General features: G+C 49.1%; 1 protein-coding gene across 1 annotated transcript in view; it reads right to left on the bottom strand.

The window, feature by feature from the left end:
* Positions 1-27,292, bottom strand: part of LOC118668585 (voltage-dependent L-type calcium channel subunit alpha-1D) — a 287,039-nt gene that overhangs the window by 173,703 nt on the left and 86,044 nt on the right. The window contains exons 2-3 of the mRNA XM_036333801.1: positions 18,575-18,884; positions 14,686-14,791 (exon numbers count right to left, since the gene is read on the bottom strand). Of these exons, the coding sequence (XP_036189694.1) occupies positions 14,686-14,791; positions 18,575-18,747 (279 nt within the window). The 5' untranslated portion in view covers positions 18,748-18,884. The remainder of the gene's footprint in view (positions 1-14,685; positions 14,792-18,574; positions 18,885-27,292) is intronic.

The raw sequence follows: 27,292 nt of genomic DNA on the forward strand, positions 1-27,292 counted from the left end.
GGAAAAGGCAGGGTGACAGACGTGTGGTCACAGAGCAGGAACGCAAAGCCAGGTCCTCTCCATGGCCTGCCTCGCGCATGCACACACACAGCACACAGCGAGCACCGGGTTGAAGCAGGGGAGGGGTCACAGGCCCCACTCACAATCGTGTGGGTTTAATACCTCAGCAGAGAGTCATTCAGGTAACACCTCTGAGCTTTATTTGCCTCACCTGCAAAACAGGGGCTCTAGTCATTACAGTATGACTTACTGTGAAGTCAAGAAAACAGGTCTAAAACTTCAGCCTGGTGCCCGAAATCAAGGGCACAAGCCCCAAGACGCAGACCCCAGCAGTGCACTGCACAGAGGGAAGTTGCTCTCATCTGAGACCTCACTGTGGCCGTGAATACCAACCCCAAAGTCCCACACTGTACTTGGTCTGTCTGAAGCTATGAGCCCAGGGCTCCCTGCTGCCAAAAACGCCGACCTCAGCATCTCAGCAAGGTCAGCAGGCAGCCTCTCTGCTGCAGCGCCGCTCACTGGGCAGCCCGACCAGGCCCCCATGCAGCCCTGTCTGCTGCCAGCAGGCCCTGAGCTGGGAGCAGTAAGGGCCGGGCCTGCTCCTCTTCCCACGCCCACGGACTGGGCCACAAAGGAAGCGGGTGGGGGAAATCACTGGGCCAAGAATGGGAACACACATCAGAGAGAACACACAGATTTAAGAGGCCTGGCCTGTGACTGAGATTTTATAAGCCCTACAGCACTCCAAGCGGGGGAGCCAGAGGAGGTCCCCTAGTGCTCACACGCTGCTAAACCCCGAACTTCACAGGAGGTAAGAGACTCCCCCTGCACCCATTCCTGACCAAGTAAGTAATGTCTTTGGTCTCGCTCACACATTACTGTATTGATGCCTCACAAAAACTCCATGCTAACAGTGAGACAAGCATCAGTATACCTATTTGACAGATGAGAAAACTAAGGCCAAGAGAGGTAAAGTAATTTGTTCAGTCACAAGGCAAGCTAGCAGCAAATCTGAAACCCAAATCTTGATCTATTTCCTCCAAAGTCCCTCCCAAAGACAGGATAATGCAGGCCAAACAGGAGGGAGTCAGATCAGGACAGGCCCTAAAGCCTGAAAACAGTAAGATGCCGTGTAAGGAAATTTAGGGTGCAGCACTTGGGGTCCACAGGGGGTTCCCTTCAACGCTCTGAGCAATGGAGGCAAGTGTTACCATCGGCACTCCCATCTCACAGGTGAGGACACTGAGGTCAGGACCACACGGCAGAGAAGAACCAACGGTAACCAGTTTCAGTGAGCTTAGTACTGGCAAGTCAATCCCATCTGTGAGCCTGTCTCCCACCCGAACGGCGTGCAGAGGGATACAGCGAGGCCCAGGAACCAGTGTGGTAGGAAGGGCCAAGAGGTCTGCGTCCCGCCCCTGCCACCTCCTGGCTACTTGATCTTGGGTAAGTCATTTAACAGCCCCAAGCTCAGCTGCCTGCTCTTTCCAATGTGGGCAGTAGCCACTGAGAATGAAATCACAATGATGGAAACACCTGTTCCAATTCTAAGACTCGCCCAATCTCCCCTTTTCTTTTTTTATAAATAATGTTATTTTGAGAGAAAGGGAGAGGGATAGAGAGATAGAAACATCGATGAGAGAGTAACATCTTGATCAGCTGCCTCCTGCACACCCCCTGCTGGGGACCGAGCTCACAACCCAGCTATGTGCCCTGACCAGGAATCCAACTAGCGATCTCTTGGCTGGGCCCAATCTCCCTTTCTGAGCAAACAACCCTAGGGTCAGAACTCGCAACATCTGTTTTGCTCCCCAGAGCTTGTTTTCTTTCCTCTAACATTTTAATCAAGAGACGCCGGGTCTCCTACCTGGGCCAGCAGGAACGAGGCACAGCTGGTCAGTGGGTCCCATGTAGCCGAGAAAGGAGTCTGCAGAGACACCACTCATGGGTTCCTCTTCCACAGGGTAGCAGCAGCTTCAGTCTGCCCAGCTGTGACAGAATCGGTCCCCGGCCATTACACCAGTCCGAGGGGAACAAACAACCCCTTACAGTTGTCTAGGTGGAGATGGGGCGTGGCCAGGTCCTGCGACCCACAGAATAGCTTTCAGTCACTTCGTCACCAGATCCACCGACAGCCTCCATAACTACCATCGTCTTAGGCCAGTGATGGCGAACCTTTTGAGCTCGGCGTGTCAGCATTTTGAAAAACCCTAACTTAACTCTGCTGCCGTGTCACATATAGAAATGTTTTGATATTTGCAACCATAGTAAAACAAAGATTTATATTTTGGATATTTATTTTATATATTTAAATGCCACTTAACAAAGAAAAATCAGCCCAAAAAATGAGTTTGCGTGTCACCTCTGACTCGCGTGTCATAGGTTCGCCATCACTGTCTTAGGCTATCCAGCAGGACGGGGGGGATGGGGCAGTCTGGAGAAAACATCACAGAATGGCTGCGGAAAGCCAACCCCTAACGCAGCACACCATCCAGGACACTTCCCCGGTGCGGCTGGGGGTCCGGCCCCGACTCCGCCACCCCCTCACTGGGTTGGGAGCAATCCGGTCAGTCTTCTGAGCGCCCGTTTCTTCATCGGTAAAGTGGGGACAGCAATCCCCACCTGCAGGACTGTGCCGAGAACCAAGGACACGCACCCTGGCTCGCGCTAACAGAGGTAGCCCACACTGACTCTGCGTTTTCCAGGATCCAGGGCCTGGGCTGACCCCTTCGGCCACTTCATTTCGCCTTTCACAGAAGGGGACCAGACTGGGCAAGGAGCAGCAGCTGGCCCGGTCACAGGCTGCAAATGGCAAACCTGGGGACGGAGCCCATAACCCTAACCACTTACTCCTCCACTGACCAGCACTCAACACAAACCTCTGGCAAGCGCTCCACGTTTTCCCTTCACAAGTCAGCTTTCCAAGGAATTGAAGTGCAATAAAACCTACTTCGTGCCCAAATGTAAACTCCTCTAATCAGTCCCATCTTAACTGGACTCTCAGAGGCGTTTCAGATCCGCAGAGGGATGCAGGGTTCTCAAAAACCCGCCCCCGATTCTCCAGCCGCAACCCCGACCCCGAGCCTGGAAATGCCTCCGGCTGGTGGAAAGGAGGAGGCATGGAAAACTGTGTGCCAGGCCCAAGCCTAAATTCAAGCCCTAACCAAAATCAGGCATGTGGAGCCTGCCCGAGACCCACCTGCAGTCCTGCCGGCGTGCTCCTCTCCGGGGCCCCTGCACCGGCTCTGCCCCGTGGCCTGGCCTTCCTCTGCTCAGTGTCTAGATGAGCCTTGACTTCCCTTCCTGGCCTCGTGGGGGAGGGTGAGCTCTTAAAGCAGAAAGCCCAGCTGTGAATCCTGACCCCACCAATTACTAGTCCTCGGGGCCCTGTGCAAGCAATTCAGCCACTCCCAGCCTGGCTTCTCACCTGGGCGAGGAGGACCTTAGGAATTTCTTCTTCGGGAGGTTACGGTGAGGATTAAAGGCGAATTAAAGGAGAGTATATATACAAAGCCCGCCTAGACGTCAGTCAGGAGCTGGTAACAAAGGCAATTATCTCTGCCCCCAGCCGCAGTCAGCAAGACAGGGAGTGCCAACCACACTCAAACCAGGCGTCTGAGCAGAGACCCTGTGTTCCTCTGCCAGTGCCAGCGCGCCGAGTCCCTCCTGCCCTGCCACACCCACTGGCCAGTGCCCTGACTCCTTCCATGAGACAATGAGCTGACTATGGCCACAGGATTTCTGTCTGTTGGTATGCACAAAGAAATAAGAATAATTTACGAAGTTAAACTGGGAATCTGGGGGGGTGACCAAAACGAAGAACAAAAACTGAGGATAATTAAAAGCTGACTGAAGGCCCAGCTTGCTTTGAGGAGACATTATTTGGTCACGTGATTGTCTAGGTGCCACGACTTCCGCACCCCCACGCCCAGTGTTCTCAGACCCTGCCCCGGCCATTAGGGAAGTGTCTGGCTCCAACCAGATCCCCGGCTGTAACTCAAACGGGAAGAAAACAGACTGGGAGACAGAAGCCTAAGTCCCCACTTGGCTCTTTCACTGTGTGACCCTGGGCTAGTCAGCTGCCGAGTCTGGAAAAGGAACACATCCACCTGCCGGTCCCTGAGGGCCTTTCCAGTCCCGACCTCGCGGGCCTGTGATTCGCAGTCGGCACCAATCCGGGTCAATCAGAACCAGCCGCCCAGCCTACAAGGTGCCCCAGCTGGCTCTAATATCAATTAGCTTATTCCGCTGACCAACCTAAAATATACAAAGCTTTCTCTACCCTGACCATACCAGCTTCACCCCACGTGGCTTCTAGAACAGTAACGGCGAACCTATGACACGCGTGTCAGAGGTGACACGTGAACTCATTGTTTTGGTTGATTTTTCTTTGTTAAGTGGCATTTAAATATATAAAATAAATATCAAAAATATAAATCTTTGTTTTACTATGGTTGCAAATATCAAAACATTTCTATATGTGACACGGCACCAGAGTTAAGTTAGGGTTTTTCAAAATGCTGACACGCCGAGCTCAAAAGGTTCGCCATCACTGTTCTAGAAAGAGATTCATTAGACACCTCTCTTGTACCAAATTCCTGCCGGCGTGGCACGTCCCGGCATTGTAATTAGAACTTCAGGTGTTTTCATTTCACTCCCACCAGATAATAATTCTGTAAAGAGCTTTAAATGGAGTCTCCACTCATTGGTATTTCAATAATTCAGACTTTGCAAAAGCCCAAAGACAACTCACTTCTGCGTTATCATGGGAAAAAAAGGACTAAGGGCCTAATTACTGGTACAAAAGGGCCAAGTAACCATTTATCCATTCGAGCTACTTATGTACAACTTAAAAGCAGTCATTTAAATATAAACAGTGTTTCATTACACCCCATTGTTGTGTATTTACTGAGGAACATTCAAGGGTATCTTCTTTTAAAAACATTGGTCACTTCCCTAGTTTACATTATTAGAGTAAAATAATAAAAACCACATCTCTTCAAAAAAGAAAAAAAGAGGGCTTGGGAGGAGTTGTTTGTAGTAATTCATATTTGCCTTTTGTACTCTGGGTTAAACCAAATTAAGACAGTAAGCTAATGTGTCTAATGGGCTATATTTTACACATAATAATCATTCCAAAAAAGTACCCTATGTATGATTAAAGGATAGCTGTTAACCTACTCTTTTTTAATCTTCCCAGCTTTAGTCCTGTACCAATTTATATCATCAAAAGGCCAAGCTCTGACAGAACAGAGAAGAGCCTTCATTATACCACAGTTTACAGCTGTGCCCAGCCCTGTAGAAGCCATAAACCCAGACACCATCTGCTGGCAGGCATTTCCGACTTTAACCAAAGCCCAGCTCGCCTGGCCCAGCCAGCGTGCCTGGCCCACGGGCCCATGCTGTAGATTCCTCCTTGGACTGGGCTCCTGCGAAGTGCTTCCTGGAATGAATGTGGCTGCTTCCCAGTGTTGAGAGGATAAACACCGTGTAAGTTAGAATGTGCTTCCTTTTGCGGCCACTGCTGGAAACCCTAACCGCCAAGGTGGTGCTCAGGTGTTAACCATCTGGCCACCTGGACACCAGGCAAGTCTCCTTTGCTTGGATTCCCAAGTGCCCCTTCTTTCATCCTCTCCCGTTTTCCAAGCCGCCGCAGAGCTTTTGAAAGTGGGAGGGGTACAAACCCAATAACAATACCACAACTGTAGCAAGACTGCACTGTGTGCGAAGATAAAATAATTAATGATCAAAGAACTTGGGACAATAGGAACATACCAGTCCTCATCTTGAAACTAAACCATAGCAAGCAAACATTCCCAAACTAAGACTCGGTTTTTGTAACTGGAACACACTTACCTATTAGCTACCAAGAATGAAGTTTCACTTTAAAAGAACGGCAGTGCCAAAATGCATGACACCCAGAGTCAGGGGAAGAACAACCAGCTGTGGTGCCTTCCACATGGGTCTGCGGTTCAAAAAAGAGTACAGATCTAAGCGCTCGGGTGCACGGAACTTCTGCTGCACCAGATGCTCGGGATGCCTAGCAAACACCCAGAGAGCGAGGCTGTGCCCCGCCCTCAAGACTTCCTTTCCCATAAACGAACAGAGAGCGCCAATGAGGTCACTCGTCGGAGGTGAATGAGCATGATCTCAAGGAGATGTGCCGGTGGGAGCTTGCATGGATCCAGGCCTGGTGCCGGGCAACGTGTGTGGAAATTTAAAATCCACTATCCTCCCACCCAGAGAGTTTACTTCCAAGTACTTACTCCAGAAAAATGCTGGCTTGTACGGATGTCCAGTGGAGCGCTGTGTGAAATAGGAAAACTGTAGGAACTAACGTAAATGCTCATCAGCCAGAGAAGCCAAACCACGGTGCAGTCACACATGGAACAGTCTACAGCCACCAAGAAACTGTTCGATCTCTACACGCAGATACGGAAGATCAAGAAGACTCGTTAAGCGGGGAAGAGGAAGCGCCATAATGCATGCATTATGTTCCCAGCTGTGTAAAATTTAAAATACCCCAACTGCCTAAATATGTATTTCAAAATGCACAGATTATATACATATACACAGTGGAAATCAATTGTGAAAGGATCACACCCAAGCAATTACTGTGATTAGAATGAGCTAGCTGGATAAAGGGGAATTGTCACTTTATCTGTATTAATTGTTTACAAAAATGTGTTGTGTGTTACCTGTATACAGTTTGGGTGATTATTTACTATGAGAATGCAAAATATGAAGACAGAAGGCTGTCTCCGGCCCCACACAGCTGTGTACAGGGACGCGTGAACCTGGTGTGCTCTGCACGGCAGGTCTCAGTAAATATCTGTTGAGTGATGGTGCCTGGACTTCCTTTCTTATAAACAAGCGTCAAGCTCTACAGAAATATCTGGGAGTCTACACAGTGCTAGGCTTCCCCATGGACACAGGAAAGGAGGCAGGGGGCCCCTCAGAAGATGAATGAGGCAGGAAAAGGTGTGAGCCCCTCACCCAGTCCGCTTTGAGTCCCCAGGCACAGCTGGCCACCCATCCCTCCCTCCCGCCGCCCAGGCTGGGGCCACCTGCCACCCACACTTCCTCTGCGTTGTCTGCAGCCCGCCTTCCCTCCCTCGGGTCAGCCCCAATTCCCTGCAGCCTGACCCTCTCATTCACTTATTCAATAATTTCGACAGATGTCCTGTGATTTCTAAAATTACCACTCAGCCAGTAGGGAGGAAGAAAAATTAGCAGAAATCACTGCTTTGAGGTTCTGGAGAAGAAACTCATTTCCCCAGTCTGGGCAGTGTCTGGGGTCCTATTTAGTTAAAATCGCCAGAGGAAGGCTTCATTCTACAAGTTCTGCGTCAAAAACACCCATCCTAACATCCACGCGCCCGCACTTTTCCCCCCGCAGTTACACACAAAGACAGACAGACAGACAGACAGAGTGAGAGGCAGCACTGACCCCCGAGGGCGATTCCTCCTCCATCCCAGCCTTTGGTTGTTCTGTGTCCTCCTCCCACCACCCACTGCCCGCCTTGCTCACCCAGCCTCACTCCCTGCAAGAGCCCCAGCTGTGAGGATACCAATCTCACTTCCATGAAAAAGGGAAGGCCGCCAGAACACAATTTATAGGCCTTGTTGGCTCCATTAAACTTTTTGAAAACTTAAAAAAAAATTAAAAATGAAAAGGGACTCTCCTGATGGCAGTCACATGGGCAGAAGAGGACTGGAGCGGCGCATCCTCCCTTGCGGGGGGCTGAGAGCCCCAGGAGTCTGCGCTGGAGGAGGCAGACGGAGGAAGGTTCACACCTATGCCTGGAAGGCCTGCCACCCACCACCCACACCCCGCAGGGCAGGGACACCCACCAACATCTCCCCGCAGAGCATCATGCCCCCAACAGCAACACCCGCCAGCCGCTGCCGTCCCCAGAGCTCATGCTCCAGGTCCGGAGCCTCTTCCACTTTTTTCGGGACATTCTCTGGGGAGGAGCAGGGGGGGGGTCTGTTCTGGAGGCCCCCTACCACCGTCACCAGTATTTACTGTAGAGACACAGGTGTCTCTACTCCTGGGCAGGTGGCCTCCTCTGTATCAGGTACTTCCCACATTCTGCAGACAGTAAAAAAAAAAAATGAAACCAATGGTAGGGAAGGTTTAAAAAGGAAACCACCCACACATCTGCCACAGGGGTCTCCTGTTTCTCACACGGGCCTTTTTTAAAAAATACGGAACTTGAGCTGTGGTTGAGAAAGAGATGCATCTCCCCAAAGACCCTCCACCAAATGCATCTGAAAGCGCTGGTGTGTGAGGTGGACCCACTGAAGGCCAGTGAGCCTGCTGCCAGGCAGAGGGCTGGGTGCAGGGTGGCGCCCTAACGCCCCTCTAAGCCCTCTCCAGCTGTGTCCGGGGACTTCTACGCCCTTGGACTTTTCGGTCACCTGATTTAATAAATTATACACACATATATACTTTTTTTTTTCAACTAAGCCCATTTGAGTTGCATTTCTGAAACTTGCAATCCAATGGGTTCCGGCTAATACATCAACATATCAAATACCTTCCCTCTAAGGCTCATCTGTAAAGGGTCTGAGCAGGGAGGATCTAGTGTGTAAGGTGTGACTATAAAGCCAAGGTATACATTTTAACACATCAACCAAACGATGAGGACCCTTTGGGAATCCTTCTTCTTAAGGAATGTTAATAACAGCAGATCTGAATTCTTTAAGGGTTGGATTTGAGTTTTGAAAAACTGTCAATACTTGATTGAAGTCAGTTGGATTAAGTATCAAGCTAGGTAACGTGTCCTTTGTCAAAACGAGGTGAAACTACAAAAGAGAAGTGATTATTTGATTAGCACACACACTGGCTCACATTTCATGGTCAGGAAACCAGCTTTGGAAGAAGTGTTATTGCACAAATCCACCCACCCGGGTCATGGTGCTGCTCTCCCTCGCCCCTCTTCACGTGGAATGTGACACACATGTCCACCCAAGCACAGTCACTCACTCAGGAGTGGCTCACGTACCACTCAGGACACAGATGCCAGCTGTGACTTACGGATTCCAAAAGCATCAAGCAGTGTCTTTCTTCTCTCCTGCTTCAGCTATGAAGAGTTACATTTGCCAAGAAAGATACAACCCTGACATTAAATCAGTGGTTCTCCACCTTGGCTGCGCACTAGAATCACCTGGGAATCTTTTTAAGATCCTGATTTCTGGGCCTCATCCTCTGGAAATTCTGTTTCTTTGTTATGGGGGGAGGCCACAACATTAGTAACAAAGAAACAATTTCCGGAGGATGAGGCCCAGAAATCAGGATTTTAAAAAGATTCCCAGGTGATGCTAGTGCGCAGCCAAGGTTGAGAACCACCGCATTAAAGGCACACTCTGACAGGTGTTTCCTAGGGTTCTCGTAAATACTGGACAACGAAAGTCAAGTCTCTTCGGCAAACATTAATCATTAGCCAACTGTTGAAAATGAACTCCTGATCTATAAGGACATACCGTGGAGCCCCGGACGGTCATTCGTTTACATAGTCACTCACTCCACAGGCATTTTCTGGTGCGCCTCTCGTATGCCAGGCACAGGGTTAAGTTCAAAGCGCTATCTAGACGAACCAGCCTCCTGCCTCAGCTTCCAGGAACTCATGGGCTACTGTCATGCAAAGTCACTCAGCTGTTCGACCAAAGAGCCGGGCTGCCACTCCCCAACCCACTTCCAGAGCAGTTGTACATGGGCTAGCATCTGTAAAGAGGAGAGTTTACCATGCTTGCAAAGGGAAAGTGAGTACCTACCCTTAGGTGTGTGGGGGGGCGGGGGGGAGGGCGGCAGCGAGAGAATAGGGATCCAAGAAGGCTGAGCCACAGGGGCAGACAGACCTAGGCACACAGACACGAGAGCACACCATCCAAAGACAGTCGAGCAAAGGCACAGTGCAGGTGAGGTGCAGACACCCACCTTATAGGCTAAGCCCAACGAACCAGGTGAGTTAAAATTCACACCACTCCCTCTGCAAAAACAAACATGCTGAACTATGTGCAGATCCAAGGAACTCACTTTTAAGCCCAGGAAACACTATACACTGGCATCTCAGCCACGGAGAAGAGAATGCAATCAAAGGAGACGATCCCACTGTGTTCCTGGCCCTTGTGCACTTCCGGTCCCGCTGACACTGTCCCCAGCCAGCGCTGCTTCCCCGAGAGGCCCCGCCCGAGCTCTGGTCCTCTGAGCACAGGCTGTGCTGGACTGACTGCTCAGGCCTGACACCAGGCAGTCGGAGGGCTCCTCCAGCCAGAGGCACACATGAGGGTCACAACACCCTAAGCTTTTCAGGAATAAATGCTTATAACGTCCCACCCACCCCCAGCCAAGGACCTCCAAGGAGTCCACAAAGGGCCCTGTCAGCCAGGAAAATCCTGAGCACAGCTCTGAGGAAAGAACAGGGAGGTGCCCCTCCTGAGAGCACACACTCGGGGCGTCAACAACACACATTACTGAGCATCTATTCCTCACCACCGGCCAGGCGCTGCTGGGGACTGGAAATGGTTCACTGCGAATTGTTTTCTGCAGGTAATGATAAAATATGCAGATGAATAACTAAACTATAGGATATTTTATCTGTAAAGTGCCATGAGGGAGGTTCAGATAAGAATGTCCCTTCAGACCAGGGTCTGAAAAGACTTCATGGGAGAGACACAATGTGGTTTTATTCCTGAGCAGCTATAGGAACAGGGACACATACAGAAAGACTAGCAGAGCTAATGAGGCATTTCAGATGCAGAAAGCAGTGGAGGAAACACCAGGATGTGGACAAGTGGAGAGGAGGGTGTTTAGGTGGAACTTAGGGTGGACAGATGGGAAGGACTGTGAAGGAGAGGAATGTATGATAAACCAAAAAGGTTGGACAGACCACGGAGGACCCGGCCGTGGGGCCTGGCCTTTCCCCAGAGGGCGGTGGGTAGCCACTGAAGCCTCAGGATCACTTATCCAGCAAAAGGCATGCAGCTGCGGTGGGATGGAGAGGAAGGGGAAGACGTGGAGGATGCTGTAGAGGCAAAATGTCAACAGGCTAAACACAAACTGGCCTCAACAAGATGAGAAAAGGGGCAGAAAAGGGGGCCAAAGACTTAGGGGAGCTTCTCAGACTTCCTTGTTGAGTCACCCAGACTCCGCTGAGCAGCTGGTAAGAGCCAAGCACTTTGCCTGATAAAGTGCATGGGCCTTGCCCTCCGTGGGTGCAGGCATCAGCAGACCTCAGGGCAGGTGTGACCTGGCAGAGGCGCATCCCCGCTTTTTTTGTTGTTGTTGTTATTCCTCACCAGAGGATATTTTTGCACTGGTTTTTAGAGAGAGTGGAAGAGAGAGGGAGAGACAGAGACAAACATCCATGTGAGAGAGGCACATCAATTGGTTGCCTCCTGCACACACCATGCCCTCGACCGGACTTGAACCTGGGACCCTTCAGTCTGCGGGCTGATGCTCTATCCACTGAGCCAAACCGGCTAGGGCGAACATCCCTACGTTAGACAGTTATAATGTGAGGCCGTTCAGCACTACAGAGAAACGGGAGGTGGGCTGGGCGAGGCGGGGGTACCAGGAACAGGCTGCACAGACGGAACACTGTTCAACCACGTCCGTTTGCTGAGGAGAAACTCGAGTTTGGGAAGCAAAATAAAGCATTTTTCAACACAGTGAGGTACAATATTGTAATCATCCCCGCTCTAACACTCCATACAGAAGAGCTCCCCCACACCCCATGCTAAGAAGAAAATTAAGTAAGTGATATACGTTTTCAATAAGTGGAACTGAGGAAACACTGCCACTCACGGAGCCAAGAGGGACGTTACTGTGGGAACTGAGCTGCACCGTTTCCATGGCTTCAGCCTCGCTAGTTCCCCGCAAGTCCACAAATGTACGCTGCATTGAAACTTGAGATTGTTTATACTTTTTTAAAAAAATCTAACCCTGGGAAAACTTGCTGCCCCCAAGGTAGTTTCTAGATCCCCACAGCTGGCTGCGTTAGGCACAACCCACACCGAACACACACTGTACCCAGAGGGATGGCCAGGTTTCTCACCCAACCAAGGAATCACATCACTACAAACAACCTGTAACAGGCAGGGACACCTTCCGCACAGCCGGCCCTGGATCGCACTCTACGTGCTCGACACACACATTTCCCACAGAGCTATGAAGCAAAGAGAGCCGTGCGCTCCCGAGAAAGGTAAAGCTTGGCAACCTGTCCCGGTCTCTGACCTTTGCTGTGCCATTCACATTCACTGAAAGGTATTTACTACAGATGAAAAACAAGCTTCGTGCAGCTGCCTCTAAACCCATCCCAAAAATAGAGCAATCACTTTGGTACAAATTGGGTCAAATGTATAAAAAAAAAACCCGGCTCCCTGGCGGGAGGGCCGACATGGCATGAGACCTCGCTGAGAGTCAGGGGAAATCCACAACGCTCTTCCCTTCCCACAGTGGGAAAGGAAATATTTAAAGAGTCAGACAGAGAATAAACTCATCTGACCACGTGACCATCCTAGTGAACACAAGACAAACTCGGGAATGCTATGAGTTTCAGAATCCCGAGAGGTCAAAGAAATAGATGTTGCTTTTTAGAAAGGCCTGCCAAAAGAACACACTGCCCCATCCCCCCCGAAAGAAAGACCAGTGTTTAAGAATTGTGAAAGAAGGATAAACTGGAGAGAGGCTGCCAGGGAGAAGAAGAGAGATTTACCCATCGCCTATATTTCACTCCATCCCTTATTAGCTAAGAAACCCAAATGGTTTGACAGTACATATATTATTAGTGCCCCAAATTTCCCTGGGAAGAATCAGAATATTAATTGGCTATACATGCTGAGCTTCATTAATTTTTCCTTTGACTTGAATTAACCTGCCTTTCTGAAAGGTGTTTATTTTCTAAGTTTGTTTAATCATGTTCTCTTGAGCTACAAAGAAAAAAAAAGAACAACAAACTGGGTCAGCATCCACGTTGTTAAATTTGGTAACAAGGCTGACACCATCTGTGGCCTACACGCTGATGACCTACCCCCACTGATGGGGGCTTTTCGGGACTTCTGCTTTCCCTGTGAAGTGATCATCTAATGTCGCTATCTGCCGCGAAAGCAGAAGCTATTTTAAATATGCAAAGTTACACAAATCATCTTCAGCCCAGTATAAATATGTACTAACAGTAATTGTGTGTATGAATATCTAACTCCCGTTTACAAGTGAATTTTCAGTAGCAATATCCACATACTTTTAATGATCTAGAAATCTGACCAGAAAACCCCAAAGATGAATAGACATCATGCTACATCTGAACTGTGCCACATAACTTACATGTGCCATGAAATCTGGTACATAAACCGTGAGGGCTACTATCACAAGGGCACAATTTCAGAATCTTCAGAACTCAGCAGAGCACTGCCCACACCAAATCTGCTTTTACAACCCCCAGTCAAGATCATCCAGCCCTACTGAAACACAGCTTCGCCACGAGAAACCAAAACAAATGGAAGCAGCTCAAAGAAGTTTCAGAAAGCAAAACAATGGAGAGCGTTTCCTGTTCGAGGCACTAGCCCCCTCCTCCATCTGCCTTCCTGCCCGGCCTCCAATTATAACGGACTGATCTGGCAAGGATGCTGCGGCTCCAGAAAGAATCCTGAAATGGCTTCTGAATCATCAAGGAAAGATGACAGAATTTCAGAGGTAAAAACAACCCTAGTGACCTTCTCATCCAACCCCCTTAATTGGCAGGTGGGTGAAAGGCAATGCAGAAAGGGCATGGGAAATGCCCCCAAATATAGCCAGCTGACAGTCAAGTGAGACAAGCTCCTAGTCCCACACTAGCGCTCTTCAGTGCCTTTTTACATTTAGTTTTTAACTATATCAACCTTTCCCGAAGGAAGCTCCACGAAACACTGGTTCTGTGATGTGTCCTGCCAAAACAATGTTTAAAGAATCCATGACCAATTACTTTTAAGGACTAGCTGAGTTAAACAAAATGAAACTGGTTTTTTAACTCCAAACTTTCCCGGAGCTTTTACTTGAGCTGATGTGCTCTATAAATCTTGAGGAGGGCAATAGACTATGTGGAAGAATCCCAATTTATTTAACCATGGAATCATTTTATCTTTGGGGCATCTCATAGGACTGGGAGTAAGAACTTCAATTCTACACTGTGCTTCTCTGAGTGATGCACCACGTAGTTTACTGGCTTTGCTGCACTCTACTTCTCTAAAAACTAATAGTTTACACACAACATCTATGGTAATTCTCTACTTACCAGAAAAATTGACCAAAGTACCCACCATCCCAAACAACACTGGATTTTTTTAAAAAATCTAATATTATCAGGAAAGGAATGTAGACAACAAAAGCCTATGTGGAGAGAAAAGTCATTTTTAAATCTGCTAAAACCTCTTCCATAAAAAGGTCTACATTTAGAAAAAAAGAAAAAGAAAAGAAAAAAAAGGTCTACATCTATTTATACAAGATCCATGGCTTTAAACACTTTCATTCAGTATAAATTTGAAAATGCACATTTTAAAAATAAACAACCACTGCTGTAAAGCTCCGGGAAACAACACATGCGTAACGGTGAACTCCCACCACCCAGAAAGCCAGCTGCCAGACAGTATACAGGCAAATGATAACCACACATCAGGACAAGTAGGAACTCTGAGGACACTTACCAAGTTATGATTTGTTGAATTTGAATCATCTTCAGGGAATGGGATGTAAATAGCTAAGGCCACACAATTGGCAAAAATAGCCAATAATATAAATATGTCAAATGGTCTGAAAATGTTTGTTAAGGTATATACATATATGGAGACACACACACACACACACACACACACGTGTGCGTATGTTATACAAACACAAACCATCTCTCTCATCGCACTCCCAATCACACCACTTTTGAATCACTTTTAAAATGAAAGTTACATATACAAACTGTTGTGAAACATAATCTTGGGGGTCATCTCACTGTAGATGTTGCTATCAAATGACCTCTCCGTGTCCCCTTCTTCTGTTACAAAGATCATGTTACAGTCATGCTTCTGCTGAGCATTTTATATTAAAACCTAAAAGTACATCCAATGAGGGCACTGTGCGAACCAGGTTTCCGCTTCTTATAGTTTTAAAACCAACAAGGGCCTTAGAGAGCTAAATTTCTGGCTGTTTGTTTCTTTCCAGGCCCAAAGAGAAGTCATCACGAGACAAATCTCTCCCACGAATCCTTGCCTCCAGGTGCTAGAGCCATTTTCTCGGGGATATTGGCTGGCTCAGTCTGAATCTCCTGCCTGGACCGGGCCGGCCTCGTCACCAGGACCTTCTCCATTCTACCTGTGACTATCTCCTGGCTTGTCCCAATTCCTCAGACACTGTAACACGCAAACTAGGCTTCTCTGCTAATCCATGGTTTGCTTCAAATTAGAGCTGGACTGGAGCTCCGTTTACGATGTGCTGTTACTGCATGTACTTTATCACACATTAAATTAGAAGCCGTAAGAAATCAGCACCAGACACATTTTTTTTTTTTTTTTAGCACCAGACACTTTCAAAGTAAAATGTAACAATTCTAAATCTCAGGGGTCGCTCTGTCTGGGAGAATCAGTGAGGTCAGCGATTCAAGAGATACTTGCTTAAACATTCTGGTGTTACTAAGAGACACTGTCAAAACCGGCAACACCGAAGTTGACATCTGCCAAAAAGACTGTTTTTCTCCCTTTGGCTTTCAGCCTTTCCAAATGTAAGGTTTCATGAGCACCAACCTAACCTGCAAGTTTGGGGCTTGGTTTTCCAAGTGTTTCTCCCATATGCTAACCCACCAGGCAAGGCCACGGCTTTAACTAAGCACCTCAGAGTACTGAGAACGTGAACAGATCCTCCTCCATCCACTCTGATACCCTTCCGGGAAACCCAAAACTGCTGCAGGAAATGAAACCCCCTCCCCTCCAAGGGATACCTTGGGTTTCATGAAACCTCAGCCCTTGAAGAGCATCAACACTCACTGAAGTAAGGACGTGAACGATGTTATTCCCTCGATGTTGATGGGTTTATTTTTAAATCCAATTAGTTTTCATTCATGTTTATTCTCTTAACCCATCTAGTCCTATGAGATCTCTTATCTAGAGGTCCAACTTTAAGGAAATCCAAATTAAGACGTCAGACTCTCCTTTTTATTTTTATTTTTAGAAGTTCCTACTGAAATGTAAAAAGCCAACTGCCCCAGCGTTATTCTATATGGAAACACACTGTCTCTCCCCTCCTCCACACCACCACGCTTTCTTTTTCATTTCCCAATACCTAAATGATAGACCAGCAAATCCGAGAAATACGGAAGCTGTTCAGGAAGGCCAAACAGAAGTATCTTGTTCTGTATGGTGGTCCAGTCGCAGTCTCCAGGTACTGGTGGCCACGATCCCCCGGCCAAGGAGAACAGAGCAATAGAGGAACGGATGGGTCGGATCCTAAAAATCTCTTCTGATAAGGCGACACTCCTCGCACCCCCCAAGGTACAGGACTCCCTCTGCCTTGCCTGTGTGCACACACACACTAGGTTCGCTCTCTCCCCAAGCTGGCTGGGCCTGGCACAGCTGGCTTTCGGAGGATTTCTAGAACCTGCTCCCTGCACTAGAAGGACACTTTCCTTTGAAAACAAACAAACGATATCATATATATCATTCAAGGATCTATTCTACCAACTGTCCTGTTTGTGGGCAGGCTCCTCCCTGCACTGGCAGCCACGTCCCTTAATTCCTGTACACGCATGTCTGGAGACACAGACAAGGGAGTCAGCAGCATGACCCAGGAAGTCACTCCAGGCACATAAATTGCTACATACAAATCACTGTGCACAAAGAGGAACAGCACCAGGCCTCCCACCTCACTGCACAGGGAACGAATGACTCCACCGAGGGGCCTCTGCTGACTCAGAGTCCCCGCTAGCCAGCCTAAGGAGGAGGAGATCTTTCTGGCAAAACGCAACCACTGCCTCTGACCCCAGGGATGCCACCGGCACACCCTCTTTACCTGGCTCCCTCTGGGCCGGCACTGGTGCTCATGCTCAGACTAGAAAAGAATTTAAAGAGAGAACACATCCACACCACCCCAGCCATGTGAGAGACACCATAACTCCCTCTAGAGAAGAGACATCTGTTCTAAAAAGGAAAAGAACGTGAAAACCCCTCAAATCCTATCCTTGCATTTGGCTGCTCTCTCCAAAACCTTTCTAGAGAATTACCTCACTTTAACTCCGTGTGCGTGAGCACAGAGGTAGCCAGTTAAGACAGAGGGAATGTAAACAGCTGCCTGGCGAGGTACTCAAACTATCAGAGGGTTTCTGCTCTACCTTCTAGCCCTTTCCAACATCCTCCCCTTTCAGTGTGGCCCCACCTACAAGATGTGGGTGTGGGAGGAGCCCTAGATTCACACTCCTTCCTATAGCTAGAAACTGCTCTAAGGCCCCTTGTCAGCCCCAAATATACTTCTGGGGAAAGGAGATGCTTCGTTTTACCCAGACCAATGAATGGACTGGCTAATTAGAAGCCATTTGCATAGAAAGAAGGCCTCAGTCAACCTTTTCTGAAGGGAGACGGTGGTAACTGGAGCCTGGCTGCCGGATCTGGGGAAGGGGATGAGCAGGCCAGCACCCTAGTTTTCCAAGTCCTGGGACATAACCACCATGCTGGGGCACGTGGAGTTCAGTTTTAAAAATGCAAAGGGGACACCCAGACATGTAACTCCAATCCAAGGACATAGACAGAATTTCTTATAAAAGCAGACACTGCAAATCCCTCCACTGAGAGGGCTGTTCAAGTAACTCCTAGGGCCTGGGGAAAAGAGGCAGCCACAAACGGCTCCCTTCACATGCTCCCTCAAGCTCACGTTCCAAAAGCCTTTTTGGAACCTGTCAAAAGGAAATTCCCGAAAGTCATAGCATTGATGAGCAAAATGCTCCCTCCCTCTGAAGCAAGTGCCCGTATCTGTAGTTACCTGAACAATTAGAATCGCCAAATGTCAGAGCTGGAAGCAACCTCAGCATTCACTGGAATTTCAGAAAAGCAAATCCCAAACATCAAAACGAGAAGATCCCACTAAAGGTGAAAAATGTATGTACTTCTAGTAGAGTCTCAAACCATCTTCGTTTTTGTTCATCAGCAGACCTTAGTGGCAATAGGTTCAATGCATACCACTGCCCCAAAACAACAGTGGCTTTAAACTAGCCATCTAATGCCAAACGACCAAAAGTTAGTTCCACATTGTAATTATCTACCACTTGGAAGTTTTGGGATGTCACTCCCTACCCCAACTACCACCACTACACACACACACACATACACACACACACACACACACACACACACACAGTAGGTTAAATATACCCTCAGAGCCACCCCTCTGCCCCTGGAGGAGATAGGAAGGTATGTACAATGAAACGCTTTACACACAGCTTCTGTTGCACACATTCCAGACTGCAACCACTTTGTAAGTGCCATTGCAGAACACAAATCCTTTTAAAGAACAGATGGTAAAAGAAAATGAGAAAGACTTTCCCCCCCAAAAAAAGGATACTTCCATTCCACTATACTAATGCAGGCTCTTCGGATGGGGTTATTGAGTGATAAACAGAAGAGGGCGCGGGCAGGTCGGCTGTTAGACGAGTTACCCTGTTTTTTGCTCTTGGCGTATTGCTGACGTTTTCTTTGGGAAAGAGATCCTACAGGTGGGGGTGCGGAGGTGCTCATAGTTTGGGCAGCCTTGGCCTGTCGAGCAGCATCGATTGCAGCCTGCCAAGACAGGACGGTTTGCTTGGAGCTGTTCGGCTGAGAAGTTGGTCCTTCACCAGAGAGAGAGAACCTGGTGCTTCTTGCATAGTTTGCCTCTGGAAAGAAAGAAAAATATATTTAAAAAAAATAAATAAATGAGAACCCAGTGTCAAAAGAAAGCAAAGATTGCCTCCCATCAGTAACAAGGGGGAAGCATTCCCATGTTTCCATTTTGAACCCCATGTCCTGTTTTCCAGTGACAGGGATCTGGTCGGCCAGAGCACTCGGTCCTGAGTGTCAGTCACACCGGACCGGATCGTGCAGCAGGACGCCCAGGGGCGCGCACCTCTCCACCTCTATGAAGTCACAAGGCACCTTCCAGTGCATTGCTCCAGACAAGCTGAGGTCATTCCCACATTTATTCCACATCTATCTTTTCTTGTTTAAAACCCATGTGTCTCTAATGAGTTAACAGATACGTACAATAGCTTTTCTCTAGAATAACTACCACCATCACACACACCAAGAAAAGGCCATGCCAATAATTCAATAGTCTTAATCATTCTCGGGGTGTTACTCCAACATCTTTCCGCAGCCACCAATTCATTTTTCAGCATGGAAAAAGAAGTCCTCGGCTGGCACCAGGGCCATACCCAGAGCCCCGTAACAAATATCTAGATTATGCACTGACACTTCCTGCAAATGAAAATTCATGATGGTTGGGACTCATTTCCTCCACGGGCTTCCGAAAACAGCAAACATCTTTAGGGCTTTTTTGCATTTTAAATTGCAGCCGCAGCAGCCAAGCCAGCATCCAGAGAAACAGACAAGGCAGGCAGCCTGCACCCCTGCGCCTTGGATAGCCGGGCTGGATTATGCCAGGGGGCCTCAAGGCCTAGCAGGAATCATCTCGGTGTAGCTGGCATCCCCGTGCACAAGGGCAGAAACCCAGGGGGATGGACGTGCAACGCCCCCTCTGGCTTTGGGTCAGGCCACTTCCTAAGCTGGCCTCCCCGCACCTGCATAAAAAGGGTCACAGCCTTCTTACTGAGACAGAAGTCAAAGTGAGAGTGGTGGAAGTGGACGAGGGACGGGCGACGGGCGTTTGCAAAACCCATTCCTGCTGAGCACAGAACAAGGGAGAGTCAAAGCTAGCACAGGTCTGCCTGCCCAGCACCCCAGGAAGGGGGCCCCCCACCAGGGTGGGCAGAAGACAGTCCGGGCCTGGAAAGGTGTGGCGCCCAGCCTTTCCTTGGGGAGCGCTCACCTGGGAAGGCTGCAAGCCCACAGGGGCTGTGGAGGGCACCCGCGACCTCCTAGGAGGAAGGAGGAGGGCTGGCCAGCAGCTGCTTCAGCCTCCCTCGACCCAGCACAGCCGGCGGCTTGGTAGCTGCACGTGGTGCCGGGCCGGAGCCGGGAGGGGAGCCCCACGGCGACAGCGACTCTCCGGGCATTGCTAGGTTACCGCCGTGTGCACGGCGGCACTGGGAGCGGGAACACTAGCTCCACGGACCCCGGCCGGCGATTCGGGGGACTTGGCCTCCCTCTGGGGGAGGGTTGTGCTTCAGCCAACGGCGCGAAGGGTGAAACCCAGCAATCCTAGAATTTTGAGGATGCCACGGGAGACCTCGTTCCCAGTCTAAAAGGGGCTGGGAACGAGGTGAAGGCGAGACGAGGCTGGACAGAGGGCTCCGGCTGCAGACTAACAGCCACCCCCCTTCCATCGCTCGGGAGCTTAGGAGGAAAGTTGAGCCCGAGGACGCGAACCCAAATCACCTCGGCGCGAAGTCCCCGCTGCTGCACAGCGCTCCGCCGCCCCCCGGCCGCCCCCACCCCACACATGCAGAATTAACTGTGCCATCCGAGGCCTGAAGGCGAGAACGGGTGGCTGTCACGCACATCCCCTCTCTGCAGATGACACCGAGCCAGAAACATCCTCTCCCACCCCATCAACCCACCCAGCGCGGCAGAGACGGGCGGGGTGAGAGCGAGGAGGGTGGGAGAGGAGGACCATGACAAGGATTAGGTTTGGCAGCGGGTGCCAGGCGCTGGCTGCTCACCGTTCGCGTGGTCCGCTTGCTGCTGCCGTTGATGCTGCATTTTTTTCATCATCATCATCATCATCATCCACGAACATTTATTGAGCGCCTACTGAGCGCAGGGCACTGTGCTGGGCGTAGGGGCGGGGGTGGAGCGGGTGAGGGGTTACCGGTAGGTAGAAGCCCAGGTCCCTGCCCTTATTCTCGCTTCAGCAGGGGGTGGGGAGGGACGGGGACAGATAACAGAAAATAGGAATAATTGCTAAAAACCGCTCGCCACCCACGCTCCCTCTTTTTCAAAAATGGAGCAAAATAAACTTTTAAAAAAAAATAAGACCCGATGTATATATTATCTTAATAATATATACATGTAATTTTTTGCTGCAAAGGAGAATTGGCTTGGTCCCCTCCTCTAGCGGAGGAACGCCTCGGCGGTGCTGGCCCGGCTGCCGGGGCCGCTCCGCGCGCCCCCCATGCCCGCCGCCCGCCGCGGTGCCCGGTGCCCGGTGCCCGCCGCCGCCGCCCGCGCCGCCGTTGGCTCGGGACCGCGGGCAGCCCGAGCTCACATCCGGGGACGGAGGCGCTCGCTCGCTCGCTCGCTCGCTCACTCGCTCCGCGCCTGCCGCGCCGCGCCGCACGCCGGTTCGCCCTGGCGACGCTGCGCGCCCGCCGCCGCCGTCCCCCTTCCTCCCCCCTCCCGCCCCGAGCCTCCCACGGGCCACGCTGCGCCCCAGCGGCCGGCCGCCCGGCCCCGGGCTCTCCCGGCACGGCCCGCGCGCTCGGGGTGGCCGCCGCGTGGAACTCGGGTGCTGCCGCCCGGGCCTGGCTCCGCGGACCCACGGGTGTCCAAGGGTTAAGCGCGCTCCAGCCTCGGGCCGCCCGCTTAACCCCCTCCACGCCGCAGAGTGTTCGCCCCCATCCCCCCCTCTTCCCCACAAAGAGGCGGGCGGGGCCTGCGGATCCCGCAGACGCTGTGTGCGGATTAACCGCGCCTCCCCCGGCATTTCTTGGGGCGGGGAAAGGACCGCTAGGGCTCCTGCCGCCGGCCTCCGCTCTCCGCCGGCGGCCTCCCTCCGCACACCTGACGGGGGCCCCGCCCCTGGAAGCACAGGTGCACGCGGGCGTCGACGCTCAGGTGTTGAGGGCTGGCTAGCTCCCCTAGGGCTCCCGAGCCAGGCAGGCGCCCCCCTGTCCTCCGACTCTTTCTGGTGGCGGGGGCGGGGGGAGGAATGGGAGAGCCGGGCTCTCGGGAGAGCACTCACTGCCCCAGGGAACAGCACCTTCCGATCTAACCGGGTTTCCAGAGCTACCCGCCTCCAGCCCTCGCCCGCGCAGGTTCTGGCGCCACTGTGGGCTCTAGACGCTTCCACCGGGAAACATCTCTCTTCCCCTATTCCTTCTCCCCCTTTCTCTACACCCACCTCCTCCCCATTTGCGTTTGGAGGCAGGTACAGCGAAGTAAAAGCTTGTGTTGCTTAAAGGAATAGCGGTGCTGCTAAAACTGCTGACTCCGGCGTGGGAGCCGAGGGGAGTGATTTGTTTTATGGGCCCTTCGCTGTCTCATGGGAGGGGGGTGCCAACAGCAGCTCCAGTCTAGAGGGGAAATACTGTGTCTAGTGGGTGACTGATATTTCTCATTTCGTGTTGTGCCGGCTGTTGGAGAAGGGTGTCTGCTTTGCTACTTCACAAGATTCAATTTATTTGCTTTTGTTCAGATCTGCATGTTCCTGCTGCGTTTTAGAGCGTTTAAGAACAGTGTCTTTAAAGCAAAAGGCTAGGCGTGAAATAAGAAAATAAAAAAATAAGGGAAGGTTCGTCCTGACCAAGGGAGGCTCACTGGGCATCCTCAATAGTTGGGGGCCACCTGGGAAGACAGAGTGAGGACCAAACAAAAGACTCTCCAGGGGCCTGGATGGGAAGGATGGAAATAACCAGGCTCCTTGTCCTTTGTTGTTTTGTTTTGTTTTGTTTGTTTTGTTTTGTTTTGTTTTGTTTTGGAGAGGAGGGGAGGGGAGGGGAGGGGAGGGGAGGGGAGGGGAGGGGAGAGGAGAGGGGAGAGGAGAGGAGAGGAGAGGAGAGGAGAGGGGAGGGGTGAGGGGGGAGAGGGGAGGGGGGAGGGGAGAGGGGAGAGGGGAGAGGGGAGAGGAGAGGGGAGAGAGGAGAGGAGAGGAGAGGAGAGGAGAGGAGAGGAGAGGAGAGGAGAGGAGAGGAGAGGAGAGGAGGAGAAGTGGGGAGGAGCCCTGTGGCCTAGTAGTAATATAAAGCTGGCCTGGGCCATCTCACCCAACGCAGCTTGTAAGCCCATTTCCTGTCAAAGGATTTTCCCATCCACCGACCCCTGAGTCCTGAAGCATGCACAGACCTCACAAGTACACCTTTCACTTGGGACCTAGCCTGCATAATCCCATCCTAATATTTGCTCACCATTCAGTTCAGTTCAGCCGGTATTCTAGAATCTATTAAGAACTAGGTCTAGGCTAGGTGTTGTCCCGACAATTCTATGGCTTGGCCTCTCCCACAAGGACAAGTGAAGAAAAGTGTGTGTATGCCCCTAACACATACAGAGCACAAGGTGTGTAACAGGTATACAGAATGCTGTGCACCCAGCCAGTGTGGCTCAGTGGTTGAAGGACCTGTGAACCAGGAGGTCACAGTTCAATTCAATGTCTGGGCTTCGGGCTCAATCCCCAGCAGGGGTTGTGCAGGAGGCAGCTGATCAATGATTCTCATCATTGATGTTTCTATCTGCCTCTCCCTTTCTCTAAAGTTAATAAAAATATTTTTTTAACTTATAAAAGAATGCTATGCAAGCATCAAAAAGTCATTATAATTGGGGGAACAGAAACATTTCACAGAAGAGAGAACATTTTTACTGATTCTTAAAAACCAAAGGGGAGGGGAAGGGAGGGGAGGAATAGATGGAGATCAGGGCAATTTGGGGGCAGTAAAGTTATTCTGTATGATACTGTAGTAGTGGATATAGAACATTATGCATTTGTCAAAACCCATAGAAGTGTACAGCACAAAGAATGAATCTTCATGTAAACTATGGACATTAGCTAATAATAATGTATCAATATTGGTTCATCAGTTATAACAATGTACCACACTAATGCAAGGTGTTCATAATAAGGGAAACTTGTGGGAGAGTACATGCGGAACTTTGTACTTTCTGTGACATTTTTCTATAAACCCCAAACTGCTCTAAAAAATAGTCTTTTTAAAACAGATGACTGACTTTATAGGGCATAAATGGGATATGAGGCGCAGGCCATTTGGGCTCGGGGAGGAAGGCTGGGATGGCCACCAAAAGCCAGTGGGAACAAAGCTTGCTGGCTTGCTAAGGAGACCAGCTCTCTCTGCTCTGCACTGGGAGCCTGTGTGTAAGCTGAAAAGTGACATGATTAAATTTTGGGTCCCCAGGTTTTACACTGTAGATCTTAACGAGTTTATGGAATTAGAATATTTAATATTTTCCACCCCAGCTTCTTCTTTTTTTTTTTCCCACTTTTTTTTTTTTTTTATTAGTTAAGGTATTACAAATGTGTCCTCATCCCTCCCATTAACCCCCAACCTCCCCCCCACACACACTCATGCTCCCATCCACCTGTTGTCCATGTCCATTGGTATGGCTTATATACATGTATACAAGTCCTTCGGTTGATCTCTTCCCCTTACCCCCGCCCTCCCCTACTTTCCTTCTGGTCCACCCCAGCTTCTGAGTCTCATCTTTACAGTGTCTCCAGGAAGCTTTTTTTAAGGACCTTGATTCAGCACAGCTCTGAATGCTTTGGCCCATTAGGTAATTTAAATATTTATATTCTGATAATAATGTGAATTACTGAATAAGTAAATAATAGCTAATATTTTTAAAGACTTCCTATGTGCCAGGCACTAGTATAGGTACTTTACATGTATTAACTCATAAGTTTCATAACTCAGCTATGAGATAGATAATATCTATACCTTCATTTCGCAGATAACAAAACCAAGACAGCAAGGAGTGGAGTAACTTGCCCAAAACTGCACACAATTATTTAGTGGCTGACACAATAAGACATGAGGAAAGGCTGGAAAGAAAGATTTTAGCTCTAAATCAGCCACATGCGATAAGACCCAATTATGTCACTAACACATTATTGTAGAGGTTTAATCCTCATGCCTTGACATATAAAACACGCCTATTTAAAGGCACCGCTGAGCTGGCATTCTAGACACGATTGCCTGCATGTATTTAATTTCAAAGAACCTTGCTGATACCCTAGTTCAGAGCCTCACACACCTGGATCATTAACTAGATGCCCCATCTGCATACTTCCTCCCACAAATAACCACCATGCCCAAAAAACACCATGTCACTTCCCTAACAAAAAAACAAAAAAAAAGACTGGTTTCTCCTTGCTTCCATGTCCAATCTAAGCTCCTCTAACTAGCTTTCAGCTTCATCATTTCGCACCATTCACCTTCACTGTGGTCAGCAGTCTCCTCATTAGGCCATGAACATGCTGTGCTCATTTCGGACTCTCTGCCCTGCTTTGTGTTTTTGTTCGCTGACCTGAAATCCTGCCTTGCTGACCCCTAACTAAACCTTCCCTATTAAGTCCCTTACAAGTCTCTGCCTCCTCTGAGAAGCCAACTCTGATTTCTCCAACCACTGCAAACACACTGGTGCTCCTCCGTCCTCATCTCTCCCTCCTCAAAGGCCTACAGCACCTCGTTATTCCTTGGATTACATACCTCCTTGTGTCTTGTTTGATTGCTTCTTGGCTGTAAATCCTGCCTCCCCAATCATAGTGCAGGTTCTTAAGCAAAGATCACCTCCTTGGCCCCTCCCTCCATTGCCAAGTGTCCTGCTTGCAGCAGACACACTAAATACTCTGATCAGTCTGCATAGGTTCATAAAAGCCCACAGATATCACTAGAAATTGTTAGCTAATATTTACAAAAATCCCATAAAGTTTATGGCAGGACGCTTGGCCCTTAGATGATAAAAAAATATAAACAGAGGGGAAATTTTGGTCCTTTGCACTCCAAGAATTCTAATTAAGGAAGACAAATAAATAGATCCTGAAGGCCATATGCAGAAAATACCCATCAACAAACTGTGAAATTGGGTCTCTCCATCCTCAGGCCCTTGTGCTCAGAGGATGTCCCTGACCCACCACCCACCAGGCAGGTGGATAAAGGGGGTGGGAACATGTGCTCCAGGTAGAAGAATGTCAGGCACAAAAGCCCAGAGCATGTACAGATATCAATAACAAGGTGGTTAGGCTGGGACCTGGGGGTCCTTCAGAGACAGTAGTAATAGGTGAGGCTGCAAAGTCAGGATGGAGTGGGATGGTGGAAAGTCCCCAATATCTCGTTCACCATTCTGGGTGTTGTCTTGTAAGCCAGTGGTTCTGAAGCTTTTGTTCTCAGGAACCTTTACACTCTTAAAAATTACGGTAGACTCCAAAATGCTTTTGCTTGCTATGTAAGTTATATCAACTGTTCTTTACCACATTCAAAGTTCAGACTGGGAACAATTAAAAATCACTTATAATTCACTTTAAAATAGTAATAAGCCCATTACATGCTAACATAATTTTTGTAAGAAAAGTAACTAAATTTCCCAAAGTGCAATAGAATAGTCAGAAGAATGGCATTCTTTTACATTTCCACAAATCTCTTTAGTCTGGCTGAAAGGAAGGCAACTAGATTCTTATGTCCTCTTCAATATCCGATCTCTAGTGACAGAATGTTTGGGTTGAAATACGTGAAGAAAATCCAGCCTCACCCATTTGGAAGAGGGAGAACTGTTTTAATAGCTTTTTCAGATCATTGTGGATATTCTTCTTTGCTATGACACCAAAACTAAACTTTCAGCCTGGCCTGCGTGGCTCAGTGGTTGAATGTGGCTCTAGGAACAAGGAAGTCACAGTTCGGCTCCCAATCAAGGGCACATGCCTGGGTTTCAGGCTGGAACCCCAGTGCGGGGCATGCAGGAGGCAGCTGATCAATGATTCTTTCTCATCATTAATGTTTCTATCTCTCTCTCCCTCTCCCTTCCTCTCTGAAATCAATTTTTTTAAAAAACTAAACTTTTAAAAGTTAGTTGAGATGTGGAATTTGAAACCATATCAGTGAAATTCTTCATACTCTGTTACGTTAAAATCTAACAGCTCATATTGCACTTTGAATGGACCTTTTTACCCATGTATAATTTGATAACATCATGCATTGGTCATTTGTAAAATATTGATTCATTGAGTTACACAAACTTTCCAATGTCAAAACATTTCATTAGATAGTATTGAAAAACAACATTCATTGTTATAACCACCAATCCCATTAGAAAGGCTGTAAGTATTGGGAAGATGTCAAGTTCTCAGTGGTAGATAGAAGTTTTTTGAAATTCTAATTTTCACTTGAAAGATCAAATTTTATAATTGGCACAAATTCTGTCAGGCTTTTTCTTTGAGGTGACTGCCTCACTTCATTCATTT

Source organism: Myotis myotis, unplaced genomic scaffold (genome assembly GCF_014108235.1).
Source record: "Myotis myotis isolate mMyoMyo1 unplaced genomic scaffold, mMyoMyo1.p scaffold_m19_p_13, whole genome shotgun sequence".
Classification (NCBI taxonomy): Eukaryota; Metazoa; Chordata; class Mammalia; order Chiroptera; family Vespertilionidae; genus Myotis; species Myotis myotis.